Source organism: Passer montanus, unplaced genomic scaffold, assembly GCF_014805655.1.
Source record: "Passer montanus isolate IOZ18808 unplaced genomic scaffold, ASM1480565v1 scaffold3, whole genome shotgun sequence".
In the NCBI taxonomy this organism is placed as follows: Eukaryota; Metazoa; Chordata; class Aves; order Passeriformes; family Passeridae; genus Passer; species Passer montanus.
Genome location: NW_024367707.1, coordinates 19974027 through 19997927, shown reverse-complemented (window position 1 = coordinate 19997927; position 23901 = coordinate 19974027). Strand labels below are relative to the sequence as shown.

Here is a 23901-nt window from a genome sequence, read left to right as displayed (position 1 = left end):
GGATGACTTACCAATTACCGTCAAAGGAAAATCAGACTCAGCTTGGGGAAATTATTTTAATTTGCCAATTATTAACAGAGTAGGATAGTGAGAAAAACCCCAAACTAATCCCATCCTCTCCCAATCCCTCCTTTCTTCCCAGGGTCAATTGCACTCCCAAGTCTCTTCCTGCCTCCTCCCAAGCGACACAGGGGAATGGAGAACAGGAGTTGTGGTCAGTTTGTAATATTTTGTTTCTGTTCCTTCTTCCTTCTCACATTATTCCCCTATTGCAAAGGGGGTGTCCCTCGCTTAGAGGACACTTGACAAACTTCTCTAGTGTGGGGCTTCCCATGTGCAAGAGTTTCCACAAACAGCTCTAGTGTGGGTCTTTACATGGGCTGCAGCCCTCAGGAAAAGACCTGCTTTTACCTGCACCTTCCAGAAAACCTGCTTTTACATGGGCTTCCCTGTGGCTTCAGCTCCTGCCAGGAATCTGCTCCAGCATGGACTTTCCATGGACTACAGCTTCCTTCAGGTCACATCTACCTGCTCCAGAGTGGCATCCTCCAAGGGCTGCAGGAGGGCAAACTGTGTGTCATCATGACTTTCAGGCATGTCATCATGTCTGAAAGGGATTCTTGGCTCCAGCACCTCCTCTCTCACAGAAGTCTCCTCTGTACCCTCCCATGTTTTGCCAAACCCAATACACCCTGGTTAGGAATGTATCCACTAACAATGTCTTCTTGGGGTAAATGTCTCAAACGTCTCAATGACAGGAGCCATCAGAGCTATTTGGGGACCAGCCCCTCCATCACCCACAATGTGGGTCATGCTAGGGCTGCATGATAATGATAAAGGCTGGGGGAAACCTTTTCCCTGGAAACAGTCCATCTCTATTAGAATATTATAAACCTTGAAAAATCTTTCTAATTTCCCTTTTATGCAAAGCATGAGGTGCCTTTGCTACCCACAAGAAGGGCACCATGACACAGATGAACAGGAAGAACCCTGAAACTTGAGGAGGGTGGATCCCCACCAGCCAAAAAAGCATTAGACCTCACACAGGTGTGGGCACAACTCAACACCCTGCCATCCCACCATTTGCCAATTCCATCAGAGCCCCCTGAGGTGGCCTCAATAAATGGAGATAGTGAAACCTTTCCTGCTACTGTCACTTGTGTCTGAATGTTTCCCTACTGTGTCCCCTGACAGTCTGCAACCAGGGTGCAAAAACTGTACCCAGCAAAAGTTTCCTGGCTAATAGAGTCAGGTATTAGGCAAGCAAGGCTAATGTGCAGCTAGGCTAAGCACTGCTTCTTGGAGCAAAGTGAACTCTGATGGTGCTGAATTTCTGTTTCCCTATCTCTGCTTTTTATCTCAGGACTTTATCTTTTTTAATCACATTGTTTTTCCTCTTGCATGCTTGAACTCCTAACTCTTAAGATATCAGTAACTTCATTCAGTCTGGGTTTTCAGTTTTTGTGTCTTGTGTGGCTTCTACTTGCATATTCTTCACAGGAGTAATTTTGCCAACATATTTGAGTTAAGTTCATACACTCATGCTGTGGCAAAACAGTCATTGAAGCACTGATGCTTGAACCTCTGGGTCATTGACTCCTAGTCCTGGTAAGGAGCTGTGGGGCCAGCTGCATTCATCTTGATACCAGTACTAAATTGTTCTTTAACACTGAGTGGCAGCTCGATTAGGTTCCCAGCAAATTTCCAGTGCTTCACTATGTTACCTTTTAAAAGATTTTCCTGCAGTCGTGCTTAACTATCCCCTGCTTCTGTTCAAACCCATTACTTATCTCTTTGTTTTGAGAACAGATGATTTCCTTGCTTGCTGTAGTGCTGTGCATACAAGCTGCCAAGGGAGCAATTAACCCCTCAAAGAAATCTCCAGGTATTTCTGTAAGCTCTTTTTTCCATAAACTTATCAGTAGGATTTTGTTTTAGAAGATGGGCCCTAAGTTACAAGACATTCAGCATTGATTTTAGTTTCTTATGAAAGCTACAGAATGGCTTTTGTTCAGCTGGCAACTATAATCTTTAGCCAGGAGCTCAGTTTCCCATCTGCACCATGATCTGGGAACAACTGGGCATGGGGAACAGACTACAGGATTAAGAGCTCTTCTGAGGTACGAGCGACATTACAAGCACCTCTGATCCAAGTTTCGAGGGATTTTGTGATAGAATAACCTTTTATGTGCCCAGAAAATAGAAGTTAGCTTTATCTGAATATATTTAATCTTTACCTAGATGAAAATGACACGTTGTGGTTGGAGGATATGGAACCCATCACTGAATGCAGATGGTTACTCCAGAATTTTCATCAAAGTCTCTTACATCAGGAAATGAGAAAGACCTTGATTCTGATGAAACTTCACAAACTTGAGCTGGGAGTAATTTGTGAGCTTTCAAAGGTAGGAGTCTGAACTGTTTGACCAAATCATTGCGAGATTTAATTGTTGCAGGTTGGCTGGCTTATTTTTTTAGCTTTTTGTTTTTGCTTTTGGTTTTTTTTGTCATATGGGAAGTGCAACCCCCAGACCACTTCAAGAACTGGGGAGACCATGGGTGTGATACAGATAAGGTTTTTGCATACTGGCACATAATTGCTCCATCTTTGTGTATTGGAGTTGTGGCATGCTGACAGTAGAGTCCCAGGAACACTGAAAGGAACAAATGGAATTCACAACTCTGCCAGGGAAGGGAAACAAAAGATTGAATGACTGCAGGATAAAATCTTCTTTCCCTCACAGACTTGATTTAGCTGCTGGTGCAGATAATTGATTTTTCAGCACCTTCTTTGATCAGCTTAGCTTCAGTGAAGAAGTTTCCTTCACTTAGTTAAAAACTGTTCCTGATTCTCCAGAGACTTGTCAAGCTGTTTTCAGGGAGCTGCTGCTTGACTAGACCATGCAAAGCTGTTACTTGTTTTCAAGCAAAATCTGTTTCAAAGTGCCTTCTGCCATCTGAGTGTCTGCTCTCTGTTCTCCCCAGCCAGCAGATTTATTGCACTATAATTGTGCTAAAAAAGAAACAATTTGCAATAAAGAAAAACCTATGCTAATGGTAAAAGATGTCTGATTAATTGGAACTATGAGATGCTATCTCTTATAGGTACTTAAAGTAAATTGCTACAGTAATTTGCATGTTCTGCTCTCTTGAGTGGGAGGTGTCTCAGAATGAAGACAGTATCTTGCTGCTACACATAGGAGCTGCCCAAGCCAGATAAAGAGAGCTCACAGTAATATCTGGTACCAGATAAGCAGAGAAATCTCTGCAAAAGACCCATCCACAGAGAACAAGGCACTTCTCTGGTTTCTGAATTTTCCAAATGGTAGGTCAAATTTTTATATTGTCAATTAACCAGAAGTAATAGAAACAATTGATAAGAAAGTTTATTTCTTTCTTTATTTTCAGTTCAATTATGTGCTTATTTATCTCGAGAAATAATATTTGATTAAAATAGTGGGTATACTTCCATGATAGACAAATAGTGTTGGGACTAACAAAAATTTACCTTGTAGTGAAGTGTATTTAGAAATAGATTTTGCCATCAGTTTCCTGGCATATATTTTTACTAATTAGCCAAAGACACAGAAAATCTTTACTCCCCAATTGATTTTTTCAGACTTCAGCATATTTTTGTATTTTGTGTTTAAAAATTATTTTTAAGAATAATGTGTATATTAATTATAGAAATTCTATGCTTTAATACTGAAATGTCTAAATTTTGCACCCACACCTGTAACTAGTGTAATTGCCAACTCTTGTGAATGCTAGTTTTGGAATAAGTTCAGTTTTAACGTTGCAATTTTAATAGGACGTTTTCAGTCAGAATGGATTTTCTTGTTTGAGATAAGAATGAAAATCACTTCCAAAAGGTGTATGGATGTATATATCAGTAAAAAAATCCCACAAAAGTGCTCTTTCAAGGTATTTTTACTTTGTAAGATTTGTTAAGTTTTTGGGGTAGAAACTGAGATACTCTTTCCAGGTTTTGTTAGTGTGCTAGTATGCTAATTTTGTCACTTAATTGAAACAGTATTATAAACATTTTGTTGGAAAATAGAATTTTGGAAAGAAAAGCAGAAATATGTTACTAACACAGTCACCTTCAGAGAGGTAATGAGTTAAGCCCCACGGACCACTGCTTCTGCAATCTACACAGTGGGTTCTCCCTTCTCTCACCTTCCTTTGGTAGTGGATCATTAGGAAATAGGCTTTGACCTACTCAGGTAGTTATCCCAAATTTTGGGTCTAGTGCTTTCCCAGCACCACACTGCAGTTTTTGTTTACAGAGCTTAAGCTTGCACTCCAACCACGCAGTCATTTGCAGCTCTAGGAAGAAGCTGTAAGGCACTGCAGAACCAGTCCTTCTCTTGCTGTTTTCTGTCCAGACCTGCAGCCTCTGTTTCATATTGAGGTTACTGCTTACATTGGAAAATACAAACAGAATCATGTTGCTTTTTCAGTGGCATGAGCTCTTTGGATTTTCAGGAAACATTCCTCTTTTATTAGAGCCCTCTATATTGTACATATTCACACACACAACCCCCATACCCTACTTGAACTACTGCTGGTACACTACAACTTAAAAATGAAGAGAAATTCAATAAAGCAATCATCAAATTTGGTGGGAGAATCTCAGCTCAAATAATTTGCATTCTTTTGGTGCAGGCTGGTAGCCCAGTATGTGTAAGGTCTCTCAAAGACATATTTTCTCAATAAAGAGAAGGCTAACTGCAACTACTGACAAGTACGTAGATAGGAAATTATTAATTTCTTACTCCTGAATCATTCTGGCACTTGTTAGAAAAGTTAGTGAGAGCAAGTAATTGGCTGTCTCCCTTCCTAGACAAAGCTGTATCTCAAAAATGGTGAAAGCACATTTCTTGCAGCGTTCTGGTAATTACCAGCCTTCCATTTCTAGGGCTGCAATAGCACTGGCAATAAGGGACTTGCCAGTGTCTCCAACAATTGTATTACTTGTGGCTAAATTCCTAATAAGCACTTACAAATAAAATATCAAATGAGACAAACCCCCTCATTTCAGAAAGACTCCAAACTTAGTCTATAAAATGATTTTTCTTTTAAAAAAATCAGTTTAGTTTTTGTCATCTTGATGGGGTATCACTCACTTAAGATTGCTCTAAACAATAGAAGGGCAGTTAATATAACTCCTGGCAGACCTTGTTGGGGGCAAATAAGTTGCTGGAACAAAACCAAATACTTGGTGGGAAAAGGCTCCCAGTAGAGAAGGAATATTCTGGATGTTTTTGCTCCCTGCTAGTGTTAGAAACAACTTGTAGGAACAAGCCTCAGGCTCTGAATGATGAACAAAGCTGAGTGCTTTGCTGTGCTGATGCTGTGAATTCCATTGTGCCATTTTGTGATATACCTTTTCCTCCCAAGGGTCTGTCCAGTCCCAGGTCACTCATGGACCCTGTTCTGGGCCACCTTGTTCATTCCTTCCAGGGCAAAACTCCTGATGTTAGTGTTGAAACGTACCCTCTCAAAATCTGTTCACCTGGCCTAAAATTTCCTTAAAATGAAAGAAGGCAATAGATTTGCACTTGTATGTGATGCTTTTCTCCAGCAATAATGAAAGCAAGTAGATCCTCACACATAATATTTCTCCTGATGGGTCACTCACTTCCTGTACAAGGCATGGCATTGGTTTGCTGTGACATTAATGCTGAGATGCTGCATTTTTTGGTCTAAACCTCATCTTTCATGTGATTTGTGAATATCCTTGCACAATACCTGCAATAAAATTCTCACACTTTTCTCTTGAAACACTAAGTTTTGCTATTGTTTTTTCAGAGGTTAAAAATAGCCCTCTGCGTATTATTAAACTTTCTAAAAGAAGAAACTTTCCATATCAATACAAAGCTGACGATAATTCTGAAAACTCAAAAATGAATTTGCTCTGAATTTCAGACTTGGCAAAAACAGAGGACTTGATAAGTCTTGTCAATGTTTATTTAGTCTGGAAGTTTTTGGCACTGAAATAAAAATTCCTTGCAGTAAGTGTGACGACAGTACTTAACATTTCTTGCCTGTTTTTTACTACTCCCCTTATGCTCACTATCTGCAAGATGAATTATATTTTCTTTCTGACTTGATTTGTCTTGAAAATAACTTGTCTACCGTCTGTAGGAGCCAGTGGCTGCTGCTCGCTCATACATGACAATAGAACCCACTGCTCTGTGATCTGCAGCAAAGAACTGCATTAAAGATTTTTCATGGTAAGTAGAATGCTTATAACTACCTAGTATAGCTGGGTTGCATGCCTCCTGTCTCCTGAGATATTCCTGGATTAGGTCCGGGATTAGGATTAGTTTAATGCCCATGATAAAATGGTCAATTTTTTAAAATAAAGGGGGTTGCTGGAGAGTTCTTGAGCCACACCACAATTACAGCTGGTGCGTATCAGTTAGACAAATGAGAACGTAAGTGAGATACAGGATCTGCCCTGCTGCTGTTAGCTAAGTACAATATTATTCTCCTTTACCTAACTTTCCAGACCATTTCTAAAGTTCCTCTTCAGCTTAGCATTGTTTATGGCACTCACCTGGTTTTTGATCTTACTGCTCAACACTTACCGAGAGAAGCTGTCACTGAAGATAGCTCCCCTTTCGTAAAAAGACAAAAAAGTATTTTGCACCTAAGCAGTTGATTGGATATAACTTTAATTCTAAACCAGGGTATACATTTTCAAACCCAGAATCTGTCCTTTTCTAAGTAGGGGTATACTTTCTCTGCACTTGACTATGAAGAGAATGCCAATGTACATTTATCTTAATTTTAAAAAAGCAAGTTAAAAGAGGCTTCTGCCTGAGGAGCACCATGACAAAATAATTCCCTGAGTCCCACTAAACTAAGTCATAACTGTAGTTTCAATGGTGATAGAACAAATAACATCATCTCAAAGCTGCAAAGCTGCTGCTATGTACACACACTGTACAGAGCAGCTCATATGATCAGTTTATCACTGCACAATATCATTTCCTGTTCAATTTTCTCATGTACATGGATACAGCATTACTGATACAGTCAGAGTATATTCTAAGATATCAATGTTTTTCTTCTTAGTTTAGAAATATGATGGGGCTTATAGATTTGATCCTCCTATCTACCTTCCTCTCGGTTTCCATGACATCTGAAACATGTAAGTCACATTTTAAAAATACTTTCTGATAAGGTTTGTTCTGTTCAAATGTGTAGGCTGTTTCCAAATTGGTGGTTTTATTTTAAGCCTAAAGTTAGTGAGTTCACCTCAAGCCAGAAATCACAACTTAAAATCTAGATTTTAATGTATATTAAAATGTACCAAACACTGTCCATTTCTATGACAGCAAGTCTGAGTTCAACTTCTGCCACTTGGCACGTCTGCAAACAGAAAGAAAAGGGTCTTCTTGAAAGAATTTGAGAGTAGCTGGTGCTCCAGGTCCCAGCTAGGCACAAACTCCAAGAGCATGTTTTAATTGCAATGAGCAGCACATATGCATATGCACCCTGCTGAATCAGAGGTGTAAATGGGTGCTGTCCTCCACAGAAATGCTCTTTAATGTCCTGAATTTGGGGATGTTAATTGAAAAATGCAGTGTAACAATAAAGTTTCCCGGCACAGGTGGAATGTCCAGAGCAATAAACTATTTCTAATGGGCCAGCTCTACTGACTCAGCTACATAACGCTGACCAGGGACACAGAGTTGCTCAGCACTCATGTACTTCTATTCTCGAGCTGAGATGCTAATTTGTCTGAAAAATTTTGTAAGATATGGTCTCTAAATATTTCTCCATATTGTCAATTTTACAATAGGAATGTTAAGATTCAAGCAAATGAGATTTATTAAGATGCCAAATTCTACTACAAAATTTGCCAAAATGATTTTCACAGATGTCATTGAGTTTAGATGAGGCCTTTTTTTTTCAATGTCTTCCCTCCACACTATTTGTCTTCTAAAAAAATCTGTATTTCCAATGTGTTCACCTTTGGCGGGGCAATGTTCTTTTCTGACCCTGCTGATATGTTCCAGTGTCTTTGCAAGGCTTGTGGGTGGGAAAACTGTTAAAATTATGGGGTTGGGGTTACTCATAGCTGGCTGATTTAGGAGCCCCAAATTAGTAAGTGAGATGACAAAATCAGTAGAGATGGGACACTTCTTTAGAAAGAAGCAGAGCAGAAGTGTTCATCATGTAGAGACTCTCACCTCGGGGTTACTCATACTCATAGCTGGCTGATTTAGGAGCTCCAAATTAGTAAGTGAGATGACAATATCAGTAGAGATGGGCCACTTCTTTAGAAAGAACTAGAGCAGAAGTGTTCATCATGTAGAGACTCTCACCTGATTTGTGAACCTACATGTCTAAAGCCACCACTGCAAAGTGTCATTTTTGATAGACACTCTCTGCTTTGGTTAGCTGATTGGTTATCTACTTTCATTTTCATGCTCCCTAATCTACTGCAGTTCCTCTGCCAATCTCAAACTTTGTTCTGTCACCATCCTTGCTCATACTCCCATCTTTTGCTTCTTAGAATATAATTTAACTTTCAGATTAATGTGGCCAGTACACTATTCAGGTACCTGAGCACTTAAGTATTCGCCAAAATTGCTTGATTCTAGTTTCTCTGGGCCAATTTCAGTACTCAAAATAGAAGTATACCCAGCTAAAAAACCCAAAAAATTTAGTGGCTTACTCCCAGATTTCATGTGTGAACACATGTGGTTTATTTTTCTAAGCTCCTTATTTGTCTCAGTTATTTCTGTATCTTTTCACCTTCCCACCTTCTTACCACAATCTTCCTTTCATGCTATCATATTGCTTTCATTTTTTCCCCTACCCCATTTTCATGAACTTCAGAGAGAAGCTGTTTTTTTGTGGTTTTATTTTTTTTTTATTTTTTCTAAGGATCTAATCTACAGACTTCCTTCTATTATTTTTTCTTCCAGGAAAAAAAAATCAACTTAATTTCTCTGTATTAAAAAGGCAGGAAAAAAGCACTCATATATTGCATAAATAAATATTCATTATACAGAAATAAGGAAAGATAACTACATTAAAGCCAGTATTTTTCTTTGTTTTAATTAATTTTTTGAATAAAAGCATTATTTTAGGCAAAGATTTACATAATAAGCTCATTGTAAGAAATCACTGTTTTTTCAATTAAGTACTCTTGTTTTGTTTTTTACTGTGTGTCTGCTTAGAGCCTAGGGATCTGTTTGTTTGTTTATTTATTTGTGCCCCCACATTAGTTACTGTTTTTGGAAACAAATGCCTCCATAATTCAAAGTAAGTAAAATTTTTATTGAAAAACATCTAGTGAAAATAGTGCTGTGTATCATCTCCAAAAGCTCCAGGAGGGTAGAGGGACATGACAGGCCTACTGGCCCAGGAATGCCAAGTTCTCTGTCTCAGCAGACAAAAGCTTAATTTATCTGATATTTTGATTTTTGTTCATTTGCAGTTGATCCTATGGAAGGTGAGGCCTTAGTTATAAAATGTCCCAGGTGGAGTTCGTCTGTAAAAATCACCTGGTACAGCACGGATACTCACAAAGTAATTCCTGCGGAAGAGGAGGGATCACGAGTATTTTCCATAGAACGATTTCTTTGGTTTCTGCCAACTTCTAGAGAGGATTCTGGAAACTACACTTGCGTAACACATTTGTAAGTGCGACATGGAAAGTGGAAGGTGTAAGATTGGCAAGAATATATATTTTGATAATATATTACAATTATAATATGTGGAATTGATGACTTTTTCCATAAGTTTTCACCCTGCAACTGCTATTTTTTATGGCAGATCATTAAAACCAAGCTGTGACTGAAGTAAAATAATCATCCACATGTTTATAGAATTTGTTATAAGCATTAATATATTCCATGTAAAAATGCAATCACTGACTGACATACCTTATTCCATTTTTAAAGTCCAAGTAATCGCACAAAGTCATACAACGTGAGTGTGCAAGTGCATTCATACAAGCCAGGAGAATGTTTCCCAAGTCGGATTCGTTACCCAAATGACACTGGAAGAGGAAAAATTGTTTGTCCTACCATTGATAACTATAAGAATGCTACTATTGTCCAGTGGTATAAGGTAAATAAAACCCTGATAGAGCCAATGTAGGTAAGAATACTGAAAAGCTCTTTGCAACCAAACATATTTTTGTTTTTCAGGACTGCAAACCTCTTCAGGGACAGAGATACTTCAAGAAAGAGAAATATATTTATATTGATAATCCAAGAAGGGAGGATGATGGTTATTATACTTGTCAATTTATTTATACACACAAAGGAAATGTGTTTAACGTATCAGCAACAAGAATTTTCATAAGTGGGGGTAAGACATTAACTCTGTAGCTTGCTAAGATAAAAAGACTAATGCCAACTTAGAGCAAAGGAAACTCCTTTTGTACATTAAAAAGAGAAAGTGTTTTGGTTGGTTTGTTTTATCATCTCATTTAAGATTTTCATCAGCTTTATTAGATTAATTTTGTGGATGGTCACCCACATAGAACCAGATGGGGTAAAGTCAGACCTGGTCTTATTCAGTTTTTTGTTTAAAAGATTCTGATGACTCTGGTTAAGTGCTGTGGTTGATAGAGTTCTCTGGTAGCACATTTCTGAAACGAAGGATCTCCTCAGTGGAATGCCACAATGTTCTGCTTTCTGTTTTTTGAGGGCAGCAGAATCTGTGGCTAGTGAGGATTGTCTGGTGATCACTAGATCAGTCATGTGTTGATGGCCTACAACTTAATGCCTCTTGATCCATCTCAACCATCTAACATTTATTGGAGAGTAGGACTGAAAAAAATTTAAATTTGTCTTGAATGAGACAAAATGAACAAGATATATATAGAAATGGAAAATGGATGGATTTCAGTGATTACTATCTCTCTGTGATTTTAAACATGGACAATGTAATTGAGATGTATGGACTTTGGGTTGCCTCTAGGATCCTTTCTCCTCAGGGAGACTTTGTATTTGGATGGTGTTCAGGAAATGGCACACATAAATTTATAGTTTCAGATTGCATCAACTTGCAAAACTTCAAAATGCATCTTCAGTTCTGCAATCAGATCAGTAGAAAAATAGTCAGAAAGACCTTTTCTTGGGGGGTGGTGCAAGGCTTGAGTTTGGATCATGTGGTCGTTTTGTTGCTGTTTAGTTAATTTGTTTGTTTTTAGAAGCAATGTCCATGTGCAGACTGAGCCTCAGGCCCTTTTGCTCTGGGGAGGCACACGGCTTGTGGGCAGAATGCAGACTTGGAGCATAGGAGCCTTGGATGCAGCTTTTGCTGCTCTACCCAGATGTCAGTAGCGGAGTTTGTTCTGATTATTCTGAGCAGGATAGTAGACAGATTGAGCAGAGACTTAGTTCAGTAGCTGGGAAATGTTCTTTTCCTCCTTTTCTACCTGTTGTTCTACATGATACAATCATGCTTTCCATGACATTTCTCTGCCTAACAATTTTTGTTTAATGTACTTCCATCAGAACTTCTCTAACTGTTCTGCAATACTGTTCTTCCTGGGTTACAACAAAAATTTCTGGGTTTTATTTGGCCCAAAGACATTCAAATTTACAAAAGCCTTTGTTGCATCCAGACAGATCTTGAAGTTCATCTAACTTTCCTTTGAAATCATTGCAGAAAGAAGAGATCACAACATAACATGTAAATCTGGCCTGGGTCTGGCATGTCTGCTCCAGGTTTTGCTAAATTCAAAGTACTTAATGGCAACTTTGAGGTTTTTATCAAACCTTAAAATTAGTATGCTGATGAGTGGCGCTGATCTCTTTTGTTAATGTTAGAGAGCTATGATATACATTCCTGTTGCCTTGCAGATCCATGCTGATCCAGAGGAGTTTCTGCCTCTGACTGCTGGCAGCTAAGAACTTAGCATAGTCAGATAGCTGGGAAGTTACTGGCTTTCTCCTGACTTCTAATTTATCATATTCAGTCAGTCTGGGAAGCAGGGACCGAAATGTGATCCTACTGAATTTTTTGGTAAATACATGTTTCACAGAGGTGCCTTGAGATTAAAAGCTTAATGAGGAAAGGGTTAGAAAGCAATATGTTTGGAGTTCAGATACTGCATAAAAGTATGCCTTACCTATTTAATATCATTGATATGAGTAATCTCTCAAATGTCTCTTAATGAAATCCCAGAACAGTTGAGAAAACACACAAGCCTGTAACAGCATTTGCTTTTTTCACCCACTCAGCAGCAAAAACAGTACTTCAAAACATAATTTTTTTCCTTACTTTTTATGTACAAAGGTAAATAAATAGATGGGAAGAAAATACTGAAAGTAATAACATGTATGTACTCCCCAGAGATATTTGGTTGTAGGAATAAAACCAGATGATCCCAATGGGTATGTGAAACACTGTTAGTTTGAATTCTGTTTTGTGATTATAAAATATTAATTGTACAGATTACAAACCTTATCTTACAAAATGCATTTTCACAACTTGCTAATGCATGCTTTTCCTCTTTAATTTCTAAAGTGAAATACTCACCTCTACCACCTCAAATCATATTTCCAAAGAATAATGATGTAATAGAAGCAGAGCTTGGTGAGTACAAAGTTTAATTTGTTTTTAAATTAATGTTTTGTAATGGTCCAGCAAACATGGGAATCTTCAAGAAGATGTAATGGTGGAAGATTTCATCACAGTTTTGCACCATAATATTTACAATATTTAATTCCCTCCAGGTGCAGCATTGTGAACTTACGTATAACTGATGTGTTATTTAGGCATTAAGTGAAGTTTAAGAAGATTTAAATAACTTGTTCTACTCTCACTGGGGTAGACTAGGGTTATTCACAGAGTGAATCATTACATCTCAGCTGAAAGGTGACAGCTTCCATCCACTTCAAAGAGGGCTGTGGCTAAATCCCTCAAAACTGCTTGATGGTACCCCTAAGAGGGGAGGATGGACTATTCTTGTGGCTAGAGCTACTCCTTGCTACCTTCAGTCCCCATGTGGAGACAGTGCCTGTGTCTCTGTTGAGGAACGGAGAGCAAGGAACCGATTGCTGGCTCTGAGGCTGAGGAGCACTGCCTGTCTCGTGTCCATGTTGGCTAGCAGTGATCAGAGCAGTCTGCTTGGAAGATGCTGGAGGGCTGGAGGACAGGACCCAGCAGTGGATGTAGACAGAGCAGTTGGACAGCCCGTGATGCAGATCTTGCTCCTGGCTCTCCGCTCTTCAGGCTATTGATGCTCTCAGGGATTCACAGTCATCCTGGTTAGCTTGCAGCATCAGGACAAGGTGTTCCTGGTAGCAGTGAGAGTTGTCTGGGGTTTGTTTGCAGTCAGTGAGAAAGGTGGAGCTCTCCAGCAAGAGACTGAACCCATCAGAAATTTCAATAGGTAATCCAGGATACCTGTCTGCCAGGGCAAGTGGGTGAAGCTGGGCCAGTGGGAGAAGGGATTGTACCTACCACTCCTCTGCTTCTGTCCTACAGCAAGACTGCTCTGGCAGCAGGTACTGCAGGGGTGCACAGCCCTCTCTGTGCCATGTGCTGGGGCTCAGAGACTTGTCAGTCGACTCACATTCCCATTATTTTACTCCTCTTTCCCCCAGTTGTTTCGTTGGTCAGAAATTAGGTGGTCTCTGCTTGAGAACAAGCTTCCTCTAGTAAGATGGTCAGTGCCCAGTGCTCTGTGGGCTCTGCCTATCATTCTGATAGTACTTACACAGAGAAAATCCACTTTGCATTTGAAACCCAATTGCTGTACTGGTTCTATTCTCTCCTGTTTGCAAAAATGAAGGGATTTCCCCATGCTCCGTAATACCAATTAATGATCTAACCTTGAGATTTAACATTCTTATCTAAGACCTGCTTAGATGCAGACTTAAAAATGGAAACAATTTAACATACATAAATTATATTTTCTTCCGGTGCAGTGGTGACCATTTCTTGGGAATAAATATTTCCTAATGGGAAGTATTTAATAAGTAATTTCCTGTTTTAGTTTTGCTTGGACTGGCTTACTTTACTTTTGTCCAGCTTGAATGAAATCCAAGTTAAGTCTGCAGACAAGTGTTACGCAAAATAAATATTCTGAAATTTAATTAGATTATTTCTGTGTACATTTGTGTGTCAAATGCCATATCCATTCTGTGTTCCTCATTAGCTGATTATATGTGTCAAGCATTACAAATAAAGGGTACATTGCCTTCATCATAATAAATACAAATAATTCCTTTTGTAATCCTTGGTGTGTTATTAGATAATTTGCTGAAAAATTCCTGTTATTTCATTTTGTTTCTTCTATGTATCATTTTGTCAGCAGTAGTTCGCAGCAGTAGAAAAATATGTCAAAATTAGGATGACACAAGTTGTATGAAGATTTGTAGAAAAAGATTTTATGAGGAAAACATAATTTTCCTTGTTTTTCAGCAAGGAATGTTTACATCTCTGTATCTTGCTTAGGTGCTGCTTTGTCTCTGAAATGTCAGGCCCGCCTGGGGATTAAGAAACAGCCAGTGGCTGCTGTCAGATGGGATGTGGATGATACCCCAGTGAAAAACCTTGTTTTTTCAAGATTTCATGAAGAAACTCATTTGTAAGTGCACATAACACAGAATAATCTTTCTCCTACACTAACTGTGCCTAGCCAATGCTACCATCTCTTTCTCTTTCTCTTTCTAGTAGTTTTAATGGACATGAGCAAGTATACTATGAAGAGACCACTTTGAATATTACTGAAGTAAAAAAGGAGGATCTGCAGTCAAATTTCACATGTATAGCATTGAACATGATGTACAACACAAGAGTCACAGTGACATTACAACTCAAAGTGCAATCTAAGGGTAGGATTTTTTCATTTTGATTCTTTACAATTTGCACTTAGTTTGAAATATGTTGATGAGGTTATTTTATTCTTTGTTTCAGATAGTAAAAAAGTTTCAGTTAATAAGAAGCAAAACCAGCCTGTGTCTTCCCTACATGTTCCAGCTAGTTGCAAAATTCTTGTGGCCGAGTCCTTGTCCTTGAGCTGGGGAGAGAGCGGGACATTATTCAAACAGTGTCAGCAAGAGATGAAATATGCAGAGTGTGACTGTATCAGCTCTGTGATAAGAATATTCTGTTTCTAGGATAGTTCTCTGCTGTGACAAACTATTGTCTCTAGTGTAAAAGTGTGGCAGAAAATAGGCAAACTTCAAATCTGAGGGTTTCAGTTGCTGGTTTGCCAGTTTGTTTGCTTTCCTTACTATACCGCATCCACTGTAGTGCCTTTTTTTGGACTGAATGTTGTGAGAATCACCTCTTCAAAATCACTCTTTATCTTCTCTGAGTGCCACTGTGTTCCCTCTGTGCTATTCACACACACAGGTGTGAGTAGCACTTCAAAGGCTTTCCCTTGGTTTTGTTTTTAAATTCCTGGTTCTAGTAGTATCTGAAAGAGAAGGAAAATCCAGGACAGTAAATGATGGGGACAGGGATTGTCCTTAGCTCACATGGGCATTTTATATTTTAATAGGGATAGCCAGATCCTTAAGCCCTGTTGCCCACACCTCTGAATCAGATTCCTATGGCAGAAAATGCTGTTTTGTCTGTGAAGGCTCAAGAAGCAGCTTTGATCAATTGTTTCCTTTTTCATCCCTTCAGATATGCTAAACCACCAAGAATCATGAAATCATAGAATGGTTTGGGTTGGAAGGAACCTTAAAGATCATTTAGTTCCAAACCCCGTGCCAAGGGCAGGGACACCTTTCACTAGACCAGGTTGCCCAGAGTTCCATCCAGCCTGGCCTCGAACACTTCCAGGGATGGGGCATCCACAGCTTCTCTGGGCAACCTGTGCCAGTGCCTCACCACCCTCACAGGAAAGAATTTCTTCCTAATATGTAATCTAAAACTACTCTCTTTTCTCAAGGACTTTGAAAGCATATCCTGTATTCATCCCATGAATCACAGAACCTAATTTCTGTTATAGACAGATCTTTTTTTTTTTTTATTCATAGGTCTTCAGTAAATGTTCATGAAAGCTCTTGGCTGTGCCTCTGCTTTTACTGCTACCTTCTTTATATGGATATCTGTTCCCTTGTCCTTGTTGCTGCTGTTGACAAGGTGTCTGCCTCTGCTCCTCAGACTGCTGGTGTCAGCAATGCTATGTCCAGAAGTGGCTGTGCTCTGCTTTAGTTTTCTTCACTCAGTGCTCACACAGCTCAGCAATATTTATGTTAAAGCAATGACTCTTGTTTTTTCAGAAGAATAAAAATGTTATAGGATTCGCTTGTGCCTCTCATCTTGTAAATGTGAAATGAAGATATGCACACTCCTTTTTTTTTGTTTTGTTTGTATTTAATAGGGAAAAAAATTCCAAATAGATGATGGTTCCTCAGTGTTTCGCACAGCACAACTTGTGTCTGCTAGCTACTATCCTGTTAATGTTTTGTTTTTTTTTTTACACAGTCATTCAAAGCAGAGATAAAGTTCAGCCAAAGCATCATCTCTGTTCTTCCTCCAAGATGTTTAATGCTAAAGCTAACCTTTTGGCTCATATTTTGTAGACTGATGTGGACAGGAACTCTAGACCCAGATCTCTACCTTCACTGTTTGGAAGTGCATCCACTTTAGATGCCAGAGAAAACAGAAAAAACTGCTGCTCTTCTGGAGTTTGTCTGGAACTCCTTCAAAAGTTGCTTTCTGACATGCTTTCTCTGGGCTTTCCAATATTAGTCCTTGTGAGCTGATAGTTCTGTATTCCCATTGAATATAAACAGAAGATGAACTCATGAACTCAGCTGCTAAATGATGCAGTAAAGTCAAATGGAACAACAGGATCTACTCAGCCTTGTTCAGGGGCTTGTGGCACTTGGCCCCACTGTGCTGAATGTTCACTAGTGAATTAGATTAGTGAATGTTCATTAGTTAATTCCAGAGAAAGAAGAGGCTAAGCCAGCATTACTGGAAATTGAACCTGCTCTTCCAGGAGCACACCTCTGTGGGATCATCTGAGACATTACAAACGGCATGGGCACGTTGTTTCTTTGCCAGCCTTGGTCTAATCAGTGCGAATATAAACAGCATTATTTGAAGTTTGTAATTGTAAAAGTTGGTGTTTGAACCTGTTTCTTCTCTAGATGTTTATAGAGACTTAATGCAACACACCAGTAATTGTAATGTTATGATGAGCATGCTGTCAGCAAATGTATCAGTAAGAAACAACATCACACTCTGGTGCTTGGGTCTTCCCCTCTGGGTAGTGAAAGGGGTTTCCTTACTTTTTGTATTCGTCAGCAAATGTACAGTAAGAAACAACATCACACTCTGGTGTTTGGGTCAGCCCCTCTGGGTAGTGAAAGGGGTTTCCTTACTTTTTGTATTGACCAGGAAAGAGTATCAAATACTGAAATTTAATGGGGTCAATAAGGCTGAAGTTCCTTCATAGGCATCATGTGACACAAGTGTGTATTGATCAGGAAAGAGGATCAAATAATAAAATTTGAGGGGTCAATAAGGCTGAAGTTCCTTCATAGGCATCATGTGACACAATTAAAAATACGGCCAAACTTCACTTTAGAAAAGTGTTTAGAAAACAACTAGTTCTTTCACTTGAGAAAGAACTGGTGGTTTTCTTGCCCAGTCTTATTGGAAGGTGTTTCCTCCTGATCTGGTTCTGGTAAGGTAAGCTTCCTCACAAGCCTACCATTTCTTTTTCCCTTTAAATGCCAAAGAAAGAAATGTAAAGACTGTGAAAATCTTGTTAAATTTACCTCACATCCTACCAGAGGAAAGGGAAAATGTGTTTGTAAACTCTTAATTTATATCCATTTTCAGCAGAATTTCTCAGGCACACCCTCCACTAGACCAAATCTTGCAGCACCCCATCCATCCAAGCTGTTCTGGACCACCTCCAGGGATAGGCCATCCACAGTTTTTCTGGGCAATCTGTTCCAGTATTTTACCACCCTCAATGTAAAAAATGTTTTCCATATATCTCGACTTAATCTATCCTTGATAAGTCTTCATCTCTGAGGTAAAGATGAACAGATTCTAGAGCTCTTCCATGACGGAAATTGGAACTAAAGTGGTTGGCTCTTTTCTATCCCAATTTCTCTTACTCATCATTACTATTACATCCTCCTTGAACCTCTTGAGAGGAAAAGGCTGGAGAGAATATCATCTGAGTTCAGCATTGTTTATTTTATTTTTGTGACCAGGACATGTTCTGTTTTCCTGCTTGTCTAGTGCTATCTTAGTTCTTATCTTGCATATTTCATTGCTTGCACATGCTCTTTGTATCCTATTTGTGCAATCATGCCAGAAGCCTCCATTTGTCCTTTGGTGGATTTTCTTGCATAGGCTTAGATGTCTCACAAAATGGTTGTGTTATTACCAGTTTTTAAAAGTTACAAGGTACCTAAACATCATTGTCAGCTGTGGTTTTTAGCATTGGTAGGTCTGGATTCAACAAAGTGAATATTAATTATATACTGCAGAATATGCTTCTGGTTCAGGGGTCTGTGTGCTGGCTATGCCAGCTGGGGAAGGAAGCAGCTTTTTCATCTCTGTTTTGAGCTCCTGAAAGCTGTAACAGAAGTAAGGATATGAGGCTAAAGCTTCAGTACACTGGTCAACTTCTCTGTGGCTAACAAATATTCCTCTGTTTTGCAGAGTTTCTTCCTAATGTCCTCCTGATCACAGCATCTCTAGTTCTGCTAGGTGCAATAGCACTCTCAGTTATCCTTTACCAGTCCTTCCGAGTGGATATTGTCCTGTTGTATCGGGAGATATTCCAGCCCTACTCAGTCAAGGATGGTAAGTAAGATTTGAGGAAGAAAGTTTAAAAAAAGAAAAATGGCAAATCATAGAGAAAGTAATTTATTTGATAGTTGCTAACCCATGACACCAGAGCCAGATTCTTCTCTTTCTTACACCTTTAGTAAGAGGAAGTCTTACATAGCTCTGCAAGTGCTCTCCTGGGTTTTGTAGCATTGAATTACATAAAAGAGAGATTAAGTCCTAGTTTTGTAGTTTTTTAAATGAAGATATTTGCCATAAAATATTGAATGACGTTGAGAGTCTGATTTACAGTGCTATTAACTGTACTTGTTATGTGCTCTTTAATGCAAAGGAACAAACCTGATAACTAACATGCTAAAAGCATATATTAGAGCAACACAGTTTTTGTAGACCAAAAAGAAACAGTGTGGAAGACATTTCTGGAGGAATATATCCCATCTAACTCTACTGGTTGCTTTCAGCTCAAGAGTCAGACATCTACATTTAGCTGTATGCAATGAAAGTGCACACATGCAAGTTTCCATCTTAGACATGAAACCTGGATATCTGTGGCTGGGACCAGCTGTCTGACCAAAAACAATTGGTGCTGTTGAGGCTGCCTTAGGGCTTAAGTGAGACTGAACCCCTCTGCAGGGGGCAGCTGAAGGGCAGGCAGTGCCTAATGACATGATGAAGTACATGTCTTTAGGAGACCAAATCCAGCTAAATGGAAAATGTTTAAATCTGAAGCTGACTCTTACCACAGATGTGTGCATGGTAGATATCTACAGCTGATCTAGTTACTTATCTTCTCATTAAAGAGGAAAGAAGTATGCTTTTTAGGACAGTTTCCATGTAAGTATATTGCATGATGACATTAATCAGACTCTGGAAATGGATGTTTCATTATTATTACAGAATCACAAAATCACAGATTCACAGAATCAATGAGGACCTCTGTGATCATCGAGTCCGAACACCACCATGTCAACTAGACCATGGCATTCAATGCCATTTCCAGCCTTTCCTTAAACACCTCCAGGGATGACTCCAGGTGACTCCAACACCAGCCTGGACAGCCCATTCCAATGCCTAATCATCCTTTCTATGAAGAAATTCTTCCTAATGTCCAAGCTATTCCTCCCCTGCTGCAGTTTAGCACTGTGTCCTCTTGTCTTGTTGCTGCTTGCCTGGGAGAAGAGGCTGACCCCCACCTGGCAGTAACCTCCCTTTGGGTCATTATGGAGAAAATAGGCTCAAACCTGAGCCTTCTCTTCTCCAGACTAAATAACCCCAGATCCCTCAGCTGCTTCTGATATTGTTAGAATGGTTTGAGCAAGAACCTCAGCAACAAAAGAAAGGATATAGCCATTTCCACCAGAAAGAAATAAACAACTGGGATTAGAATAAAAATACTGTAATGGAAAACTTGATTTAGAGAAATGAAGTAAGGAATGAAATAAATACTTGCCTTTGTATTTGGTTCTGATTGTAAGACTGTTTCCTAAGAAATGTGATTTTCACTCAGGAGTATGATATATTGTGGGAATGATGAATAAAGCCTTCAAGATGGAAGAATTTAAATGGAATATCTTGTGCTGAGAGACAAAGCCTGTTAGTAGTGAGTTGTATCACTGAAATAACAAATGCTGAGCTTCATGGCTATATCATGCTAATATGCATTGATCAGTTGAAATCTTACTGCATTGTTATTACCACAGCTGGAATGCAATTTTCACAATACAAAGGCCAGGTTCTCCAAAGCTACAAACACACAAGACAAAAGAACTGAGCATGGCAAACACCAAATATGCACAGTCTTTAGTTTCCAAACATGCACCAGATTATATACATTATTCCGATTGGTTGGAACTTCTTCTTAGATCTATTTCAGTGACTGATATTTTTATTTCTCATCTACTTTTTGCAAGAGACATCTCTAATTCATGTTAACACAGTACTCCTTCCTCTTGTTTTGCCTTATAGATGGGAAGATATATGATGCATATGTTATCTACCCCAAAACCCACACCAATGAAGCTAATTTTGTGGAATATTTTGTTTACCAAATCATGCCAGATATTCTGGAAAATAAATGTGGATATACATTGTGTATTTATGGGAGAGATATATATCCTGGAGAAGGTAAGTTTCAGATCTGGTAATGCATGAATTACTTGTCAAGCTTGAACAAATTGTGGTTCTAGTCCCTTTTAGGTGTATAGGTCACTCTGCATTCCAGACCTTGCAGCTCATCTCCTCAGCAGCCATCTCTCTGCTCTTTCAGGCCAGGTGTCACAAGGATACTGTGCTTTCCAGTGTTCTAGGAAAAGCAAGCTACAAGGAAGGGGCACAGACTTCTTATCATTTTGGAAGGCACAGGAAACACAATCCCGAGTGTGACTTTTTTAAAAATACACTTGCTCTTTGGAAAGTCTAACTCTGTGCAGCCATTATCTGGGCAAAGCCACAACCAAACAGCATGAGCTGGCTTGGCTGACTACAGGAAAAGGAAAAGGAGAAACCCATAAGCCAAACCCACAAAATCATCTGAGGAAACATCTTTGCTGTTATCACTCAGGAGTTTTCAACCTTTTAAGAGGGGTTAGAATCACAAGGAGTTCGGCTTCTTTTCATGATATGTTCTATCTTCCCTTCACACAATTCCCAGCATTAGTTCAGGAGAGAACTGGTATGCTTTATTCCTACTTTCTTGTCTTTCATGATGAAATCGTGTTTATTAATCCTTGCTAATTTCCATATGGACGCCCTCCACACTATTGCATATGATTGCTGCCACCTAGGTGCTATCTGCTCTCCTCCTGAGCTGACTTCTCTGTTTATCTTGTGCCCTGGTTCTTCTGTGGACAGGGTCTTCTCTCTCTATCAGTGAGCAGGCATGAAGCCTAAGCTGGTGCATTTTCTGTTTCACATTTCTGAAATCATCTGCATTGGGCCAGGTGTCATTCATCAGCTCTGAGCTGAGGCTGAAATCTTTGATGCTCTTCTCTTCTGGAAAGTTGTGAAAAGGCAGCCTAGCCTTGGGAAAAATAAAGGTGAAGAAAAGCTGCAGAAGTTGAGCCAGACCATTCCCAGATCCAGCGCAAGGAGCTACAGTAGCTCAGAAAACTGTCAATGGCAAAAACTTACACCACTTGCAGTGAGTGGTCTGGCAGCCCCTAGCAAAGGAAAAGAGCTGGCTTTTGGAGCTGGCTGATGCATCTGAAAATCAGCTGGTTTGTTAAATAATTGGTATATTGAATTTCCTCAGCTGGTCTCCCTCTTCCTTTCTTTTGGCTTGGCATCACAGTGACAGTAGCACTGATCAGCTCTCCCTAACATGGCAGTGGGAAATTCAAACACTTTCAGCTGTGCTGACACACAGATGCCCTGAAAGTCTGGATTTACTCCTGCAGGGTGAAGGCCAACACAATGCACAGATTAGTGTATAAATTAACAGAGAATAACTCAGGACAATTCACTGTGATTAACTCTAACCCCACCTGGAAATAAGCCTCTTAGATGCAAGTCACCCAAAAGCCTCCTAATGACTAGTTTTCAAGGGTAAGTATTGCAAGATTGTCTCTAAGGCATTAAACTTGGTACAACACAATTCCTTACATGGAGACTGCTGATCAAACACAATTTTGTTACAGTCAGATCTATTCAACTTGACCCTAGGTCACTGGAATAGAAATTCTTAACAATACTTAAAAGCAGTGAATATATTAATGTTTCAACCAAAAAACCCTTTTGAAATGAAAGCTTTTTGTTTTGGGCTTCTTGCTTTTCTCTGCCCCTGCCCCATTGCCTTTGCTTGGTTGTTGTTTCATGTCTTTTTGAAGGGTTTAGGGAATAAAGTATTTCTCCAATAAACAAACTGTATCACACTGAAGTGAGGTAGAAATTATTTCTGGTTACAAAGCAATGAAAATGGAGTTTCCAATCTCAACAGAATTTTTAAAGTAATATCAGTGTGTCATCATTTTTTTGTGCATTGCTAGATGCAGCCAGTGCAATTGAGAAGAGGATGCAGAAGAGCAGAAGGCTGATCATCCTGCTGACACACCAGCTGATTAATTCTAAAGAAGATTCTTATGATCAACACATTGCTTTATACAATGCCCTCATTCAAAATGACACAAAGGTGATCCTTCTGGAAATGGAGACAATTGGGAATTATGAGAAGCTTCAGGAGTCCCTTAGGTTTATTATTAAGCAGCAAGGCACCATCAAGTGGAAAGAGGAGCACACGGTGCACCCACAGTCACCCAGCTCTAAGTTCTGGAAGCAGGTGAGGTACCATATGCCGCTGACACGCAGACCCTCACACCTGGCTGACAGCAGGTGAGCAGCGCTGCACTACCAGGATGGACCACAAGCCCACAGCTGGCTTTGCTTTCAGAAGGTGCATGACTGTTCACTCTGCAAGTCTGGCTGAGTTTTTTGAACTTTTTTCCGTCATTTAATTGAGTAGCAATGGGTAAATTGATGGAAGAGGTCTAGGGAACTGAGGGGACGTTTTATAGGTATGAGAGTGCTGTAAAGAAATAATTATTGATTGTGTGGAGAATTTTGCACGTCACAGAAAACCAAATGTGCCTATACTCTTTCTATATATAGTTGTATATATAACAGAAAATTATGATTGTGAATAACTGAATGCTCTGCAGGTTTACTTCATCTTTCTAATGCAGTTGATAAAATATGAATGCCTTCTGTATTATTTGACTAGAAAATATAACATGTATTTTGCAACTAGAAAGTATAATGTTATGTTTTTGTTAAATTTTATTTTCTGACACTTATTCCTTTTTGATTCAATGGTGATACTCACAAGATGAAATTTTATTTTTTCTTAGTATGGATGCCTCACTAAAGGATCTTTTGAGACTGATGTGAATACAGTGTTGAGGGAAATAAATGCAATGATATATATATGTATACATGCATATATCTATAAATATAATATGCATTGTTACAGGAAATAAATGCACTGATACATACAAAGGTACTTTATATGCACTTTATTTTTATATCTATTAAAATGAATCTTACACAAAGGAGAAAGTTGAAATATTTCAGGTACAATAATCATGTTGTTACTGTAATTATTTTCTTGAGATAGAAATAACATATAAAAAATTACGATGTTCT

General features: G+C 39.1%; 1 protein-coding gene across 6 annotated transcripts; it reads left to right on the top strand.

Moving 5' to 3' along the window:
* The first annotated feature begins 3256 nt into the window (after window positions 1-3256).
* On the top strand, window positions 3257-23901 carry IL1RL1 (interleukin 1 receptor like 1). 6 transcript variants are annotated; one of them, XR_005628106.1, is made up of 12 exons: window positions 3257-3325; window positions 6151-6239; window positions 7087-7162; window positions 9464-9665; window positions 9930-10098; window positions 10179-10341; window positions 12511-12579; window positions 14446-14578; window positions 14665-14825; window positions 18637-18780; window positions 19663-19798; window positions 20731-20826. XR_005628106.1 is itself a non-coding variant. In XM_039714557.1 (12 exons), exons 3-12 carry the CDS (start codon window positions 7096-7098, stop codon window positions 23093-23095), a joined length of 1614 nt encoding a protein of 537 aa, XP_039570491.1. In that variant the 5' UTR covers window positions 3257-3325; window positions 6151-6239; window positions 7092-7095; the 3' UTR covers window positions 23096-23901. The 6 variants fall into 6 exon arrangements, 5 of the variants coding, with proteins under 5 accessions (XP_039570491.1, XP_039570490.1, XP_039570492.1 ...); XM_039714557.1 differs by lacking the exon at window positions 19663-19798 and adding an exon at window positions 22749-23901 and having other exon boundaries at window positions 7092-7162; window positions 20731-20889; XM_039714556.1 differs by lacking the exon at window positions 19663-19798 and adding an exon at window positions 22749-23901 and having other exon boundaries at window positions 20731-20889.